This window comes from Lolium perenne, chromosome 7 (assembly GCF_019359855.2).
Source record: "Lolium perenne isolate Kyuss_39 chromosome 7, Kyuss_2.0, whole genome shotgun sequence".
In the NCBI taxonomy this organism is placed as follows: Eukaryota; Viridiplantae; Streptophyta; class Magnoliopsida; order Poales; family Poaceae; genus Lolium; species Lolium perenne.
This window is the reverse complement of record NC_067250.2, coordinates 66,844,968-66,852,176: the sequence shown is the minus strand read 5'-3', so window position 1 is coordinate 66,852,176 and position 7,209 is coordinate 66,844,968. Positions and strand designations below refer to the sequence as shown.

General features: G+C 48.8%; 1 protein-coding gene across 1 annotated transcript; it reads right to left on the bottom strand.

The window, feature by feature from the left end:
* Positions 1-469: 469 nt before the first annotated feature.
* Positions 470-5,653, bottom strand: LOC127317210 (CO(2)-response secreted protease). Its single transcript, XM_051347732.2, has 8 exons — positions 5,417-5,653; positions 3,201-3,587; positions 2,584-3,115; positions 2,392-2,495; positions 1,865-2,107; positions 1,643-1,757; positions 1,348-1,555; positions 470-1,259 (listed from the first exon to the last, which is right to left on the bottom strand). Exons 1-8 carry the CDS (start codon positions 5,584-5,586, stop codon positions 700-702), a joined length of 2,319 nt encoding a protein of 772 aa, XP_051203692.1. The 5' UTR covers positions 5,587-5,653; the 3' UTR covers positions 470-699.
* Positions 5,654-7,209: the final 1,556 nt, after the last annotated feature.

Genomic DNA, 7,209 nt, shown 5'->3' with positions numbered 1-7,209 from the left:
ACAAATCAGGACAAATGGTTCCTAACGAACCAAGACCAATTAGTGTCGTACACTTTGGCTAATTCGGAGCGACGTGGCCATGCCTTTAATCCCGACCCAGGACACAACCGGAACTAAAGAGGCCTGACGAAAGGCCTAAGTGTTCTTTAGGCATCAAAGGATGGCTTGTTGACAATGGGAGTTCAGTTGGAGCTCTTGATCTTCCGAGGAGACCGGCCGCGTTAATGGCTCGGTGATGTTGCTAAGTTTTGGACAGCCTCTTTTGTATTGTAGTTGTAATGTCGGTGGTGACCGTGTTTGGACCTAGGTGTGAAGTTCCTACTATACTGGTTGCATGCAGCGAGTTGTAGTCTGTCTACACTTTAACTATGCCTTCTGCAGTTCTGCAGAAATACAATGGCGTGCATTGGTGTACTCTCGAAAAAAAGAAGGACCAGTGCACGCTAGTACATGACGGTTCAAGGAGAGAGACACACAATGGGAATTTCAGTTGTATTTTTTACTAATTCAACAACATTACGAGGTTCTCGTCGTAAATACCAGCAGTTCACCTTATGTGATGGATCCTATCCCTCGATTTTCCATTCAAATGCCCGTAAAGCCACTGGTAGTCTGGTGGTGCACGAGTTACTTCATTTCACAGGATATGCTCTATAGACTCGAGCTACATATGAAAGTCAGCTTGCGCATGCACAGATTTCAGTTGCTGATTGCGAACGGGCTACGAACTATATGCTTTCCATCTGACCACGTTATGGATCCTGTCAGGGCGCTTTTAGCTGGTGGTGCGTTCTTGGAGGAGAAAGTGACCTGGAAAGACAGTTTCTTCACGGTGTTGGTGAACTCGAGCTTGCTCGGCACGACCTTCACATCTAGACCGTCGGGCGCGCTGACGGCCACGGTGTAGGCAGCGTCTTCCTGTGCTCCGACGTTTGTGACTTCGCGGGTTACCGTCCTGCTGGCGGCGGCGCCTAGCCCCGTGACGGCGATTGAAGGGTAGTTCAGGTCGGAGATGAGGTCCTTGCTGGCGTTGCCGGCACAGCTGAAGCCGGCGGCAGGGGAGGTGATGAGCTTGATCTGGGACGCTCCGTAGCCGTAGTTGCAGAGGAAGTGCAGGTAGTCGTCTGCGGCGAGGTCGTACACCAGCCCGGGGTCCAGCGCGCCGGTTGGGTTCACCTGCCCTGCGCCGTAGTCGAACGGCGTTGCCACCGTCCCCGAGTCGGTCGTCATAGCAGCCTTGTTGTTGTTCTGCTGAGTGGCTGCATCGAACATATACAGTAGACACAAGAATCAGTGAGGATGGAAACTCAATTGAGACCCCCTGTCATGGACACAATTGATTTGTACCTGTTGTCATGATGGCTGACCGGATGGCTGCCGGGCTCCACGTCGGGTTCCAGGCCTTGACGGTGGCCGCAGCCCCGGCGACGTGAGGGCAGGCCATTGATGTCCCGGAGATGAGGTTGAACTGCGATGGCTGCTTCTGGCCGGCCGGAAGTGACGACGTTGGAATCCAGGACGCAAGGATGTTCACCCCCGGGGCAGCCACGTCCGGCTGCATTATGCATATATGGATTCGTTAAATTGCATACACACAAGGCAGTTGATGTCGATCACCCCAGATTTGATGAGGTGCAAGAACCTTGAGGATGTTCCCCGTTTGTGCCGACGGGCCCCTAGACGAGAAGTAGACCACGACGGGTGCCGGCTTGAGCTCTGTCACGGTAATACTCGGCGTGATCGTCGCGACAGGTTCACTAATATCATGGAATTGGGAAGATATCATTAGCTAGATACGTAAGGGACGGCTTATGTATGGTTATTTGGAACACATGGTTGATGCATACCGTACCGAAGTGCTTACCTTGTGGAGGAAATGTACTTGTAAAGGTCCGCCGCGGCCTCAGACGTGACTTCAGTTACCGGGAAATCGAGGTAGGCAGTTGTGACCGACCTCTCGGCATCGTTCACCAATATGGATCCCACCGCCCCGGCACTCTGGAGCTCTTCGACCTTCACCATCTTTGACGTGTCACTCTGCGAGTGGTTGCACAAAACGATCTTGCCTTTGATCTTGCTGGCGTCCAGAGTTCCGGGTTCGCAGTGACTACGGCAAACATAGGAGAAGAGGATACATGAGAAATATTGTGGGCAAGATTAGGACATTGCTGTACCGGTAAACTGAAGCTCATCAGTAGAACTCTAAGTTGAAAAACTTCAGTCAGATTATGTCCTAAACTTTAGTGTACGCCTAAGATCGACTAGTGCAGTTCACGAAAACCCAGTATGAATGATATATAAAGTAAATTCACCCGTTCATAATAGCACATTGGAATTCATTTTACTGCTTTGCTAACTTGATTGGTTCCGTTCATATATACGCGTACATACCTTGCTGACTCAATACGAGAAGCAGAACTAGACTTTGCTGATGCACCTGTGATCAACGGGTATTTCGGGGATTTGTCTAAGTTGGAGAAGTTTATAGCTCCCCCCTGCGTCGATGCATGTGAACGAACAAAGCTGAGTAAATATTAACCAAGAAATTGTAAGTGTCAGGATGCATAGCAAATTAAGGCATACTTTGACAGCGCTGCGATTTCCACCCAACACGACATCCGACTCGAAGTCGCGGTCTATGGTCGTTGCCGCGACCGTCATAATCCATGGTGCCGCGTTCACCACCGTGGAGGGGTCCGGCCCAGAGTTACCCGCCGAGCACACCACCATGACACCCTTTGCCACGGCATGGAACGAACCAATGGCGATTGGGTCCTCCGAGAAATCTGGGTTGAAGAAGGGCGACGCGCCAAGTGAAACCGAGATGACATCTACACCGTCGCCTATAGCATCGTCGAAGCCGGCGAGGATAGCCGATCCGGCGCAGCCCTCGTCGGAGCAAACTCGGTACATCGCCAACCGTGACGCGGCGGATCCCCCCTTTGCCGTCCCTGAAGCCAGGCCGTAATACGATGCACCGGTGACTGCGTTCCCCGCTGCCGTGGATGAGGTGTGCGTCCCGTGGCCGGCCTCGTCCCGCGGCGAGTTGCTGCTGCTCCGGGTTCCGGCGCCATTTACTTCACCAAGATCGTAATACCTTGCTCCGATCAGCTTCCTGCACCGCAAGTTCAATGCCATACATAATCGCTATGGTGGTTTTTTCTCAGATCTTTGGAATGTAATATCAGTGAGTGACTCACTTATTGCAGTTGGAGGAGTTGAAGTCATCCCCAGCCATGCACACCCCCTTCCATCTGCTCGGGACAGGTCCGAAGCCGGTGTCCTCAAAGCTGGGCGACTCGGGCCAGATGCCGGAGTCTAGGAGACCGATGATGGTGTCCATGGTGGGTGCTGATGATGCCGCGGGTTTGGCCGAGTAACGTTGAGCCGAGTCGATCTTCACATCCGTTTGTTGGAGGAAATCCCACGACCTCGTGGTGTGGAGTTGGTACACCGGGTCGGCGAACACAGAGACCACGCCGGGCTTATGTCTAAGCGCGGCGGCCTCGTCCTTGGACAACCGCGCCGCGAACCCTGAGAAACTGTGCTTGTACTGCTGCACCACAACGTTCCGTGCCACTTTTCCCCTATGGATGTATGTTTTATAAACGTGTTAGTTCGGGCATGAATTCCCAAACAAAGCATAAAATGTGGGCCGTCTGCATGGTTTCGATGCTCAGGCCGGGCCGGGGAGCAAGATTGCGTGGTTGTCTAGGCATACGTCATCATCCATGATTCAACTTCAACATGTGCTTAGCACCAATTCTAGTGACCCTACGTAAGATTCCATGATTAATATACACTACGAAGCAAAGTCATCGGCTACCATATCCAAAGTCAACGTGTCAATTCATGCCCTTATAACTCGTGTTTTCTGATGTATAAAGGCATGTCCGTGAATTTGTACGAAGAAAGAAATTTTATGTTACGTTCATTGGTAACTTTGGCAAGTTCTCTTGGATATACTTATTAAAACCAAATCTAAGTTATCCACAACTTCTTTGAGTTTCCTGAAGACCATTTGACAAAAAATCATATCCATGTGAAGAAATTGGCTGGTGAAATGGAGAAATTAAATTCCTTCTTTCAAGAAGTAGGGATCTTTCATGCATGAGAAAAATGGACCAGCTGAGGCTGAACATTAACATATAGCTGAAGTAGAACTATCTCTTTTGACTTATGCTTCCATGTATATTTATTTATTGAATGAGGCCACTCTTGCTGTCATCTATGATAAAAATCGACACTCAACGAAAATAATTCAGGTTGTGACATGTCTGGAAAAATTGTTGAAGGCAATTCAACCTTTTCTCAATTATCTATGATATTTTGTGTGTGCTTGTTGGTCTAATATTAGACCGTATAACTCTAGCAAACTCCAATTTCATCACAAACAATGTGTATTTTTGGTAGCGACCTTCATTTTGATAAAATATGAAATGCAACCTAGTGCATTTCAAATTTTGTTGATCGACACTATTGTTGACATGTTCAGTGGAACTATGCATTTGTTTCCTAAACTTTGCTATAAGGAGCAATATGTGGGAAAACCATTAACAGGCTTAGATATGGAGAGAACAAACCATGACATAAATATGAAGGTACACTCCCTCGCAAAAGTTCTTGCCACTGATCCCGTGTGTCTTGTTGGCTACAAGTCTTTTTGTAGGAGTTATTTGCATAAAGTGGAAAGTAACAAATATATATGTGCAAAATACAACACCCAAATAATTTGGCAGCACCCAGCATGTGAGGTAGAGGGTGGCAGCGGAGCACACTGGTGCTTTGATTCCAAAATTTTGGGATCGACACTCTTATCACATATATATCAAATAAAACAAGAGAGCACATGGATAATAGGAACATAATGTGCTTGTTCCAGCGAAAACTGCCAATTTTTATCAGGAATATATATGGTCCATCATAATGCTAAGTGATGGAAGTGAGGAAGTAGTACAAAAAGAAGAAATAAAGGCTACATGAAGCATGTCTTTCTAATAGCAAAAAGAATCTTGAAACCTCAAAAATCCATAATTATGCACATATACATATAGATTTGTACGCATAAATTTCCATTAGCATATCCTTCTGCTGTGGTTTACACACACAAAAAACATGTGAAACAAAAGTTGAGTTGCTATTTGATTTGTGTGTATGTTCATATCTCTTTGGGTATATTTTTTAAATAAACGGAATTTAGACAAAATTTCAGTGATGTATCTACATACATATTTGTACAAAATTTGATATTTGGAAAATACCAAATACGTTTTTCACAAATTCAAAATTACTAGGCTTGCTGCAAACCAAATTGCACCGGAAGAAATAGCTCATTGTAATCATAATGAATATGTTTTTGCAGAGTGACTGTTCATGTTCATTTCATGAAATCGATGTAAACCCACGGCCTGCGCACCTCTTTAGGATGGAGCCAACGAGACGGAGGTGGGTCTCCTGGAGGAAGCTGGGCGAGGTTCGCGGCGGCACGGCGCCCATGTACACCACGTACACGTCGCTCCTCTCGCCCTGGCCTCCTCCGGGGACGGCGAGAAGAAGGGCGGCGACGAAGCAGAGCGGCAACCACATGGTGTATCCTATATGTTCCTAGTTGATTTAGCTAGTTGAGCGCTGTGTAAGTTGTGTGTCCTTGCAATATGCACTGCCGTCCACATGATCGAGTTGCATCATCTATATATAGGCGCAAGCGAAAGCGATATCGTGCAGATCGATCGGTACTGCTCGATCGATCGATGACGTGCCACTTCTGAGAATAGCGCAGCTGAGATGGTGGGCTGTCATGTGTGTGCACTACTAGCTAGTAATAGTAGAGTGCATCTCTGATTTCCCACGCCTGCCTTAATCGAAGTGGAGTACCTAGCTAGTGTGCACTAGTGCTGGCTCAGTGTGATCTGATCGCCTTATCTCGACTCGAAGTAGTGGCAATGCGTGCTAGAGGCGTGCTAGTCAGGATAGGATCGACTACCACTATCTGCATGCCAGCCACTGTAAAACCTACCTCGGCTGAGTTATATTCGATGCTAGTCCATTGTGGTAGTGCTACACTAGTGACAGCGCGAGGCGGAGTCGTGCTTGCCTACATAAAATAGTTATAGTTTTAGTAAGCTAGGATAGGCACAGACAGGTAATTAGGTATAGTTGAACGGGCAGGGCCTAACTAGTTTTACCCTCCACCACCACCGCCCTAGTAGCAAGTTGTGGATATGTGCAGGTTTATATTTAGTGTTGTTATATCTCTCGACTATGTATATGAGTTATGCTACACTTAAATTTGTAATTAGCAGTAGGTTATGTGTTGGAGTTGAATACTGGTAACCTAGATCTAATATATAAGGGTTAATTGGATCTATGCCACTCCAATTTTCACCACTTGGAGAAATGCCATTACAAAAACTGAACTTGGATATATGCCACTCCAACTCTCCAATACCTCTATGTATGCCACTATCTCCAATACCAGGACATATACGGGCTATATACGGATATGTACACACTTCTTTTCTACTTCTCCTGGTCAACCCCCAGTTACCCAGTATCCGGTCGCACAATCGATCCCAAATTCACTCAGCTCACGCGACGAACCCTAACTACGAAGGCGAGCCGCGGCGGAGGGAGGCGAGCGCCGGCGGTTGCTGGAGGGAGGGCGCGCACCGGCGGTTGCTGGAGGGAGGGCGAGCGCCGCCGTTGTCTGGAGCCACGCCCCCGACGGAGTTGTGCCGGGCGCCGCCGCGGCGCGGAGGGAGGCGAGCGCCGGCGGTTGGAGGAGGGAGGCGCGCACCGGCGGTTGCCGGAGGGAGGCGAGCGCCGCCGTTGTCCTGAGCCACGCCCCGACGGAGTTGTGCCGGGCGCCGCCGCTGCCACATGCTGCCGTGGAGGGCTGCCGTGGCTTGAGGTCCGCGTCGCTGCGGGTGGTGGCACGGTCGACGCGCCCAAGGAGGGCCCTGCAGCGGCGGCGGACGAAGGCGAGCGACGGCAGTGGCCGGCCCCAGAGTTCCTGTCCATGGAGTTGCCGATCCCAGATTCACCATACGAGTAAGTGCATGGCTTCTCTATCTCAACTCTCTGTTTCTTGAATGTACAGATAGTTGTAGCCTCAAATTGACTATGTTCTGTGCAATTTTCCCTGAATTTGTAGGATCGAATTGACGAATAATTTTAGCTTAGATCTTGTTATTCAAGGGTTTGTGCTGA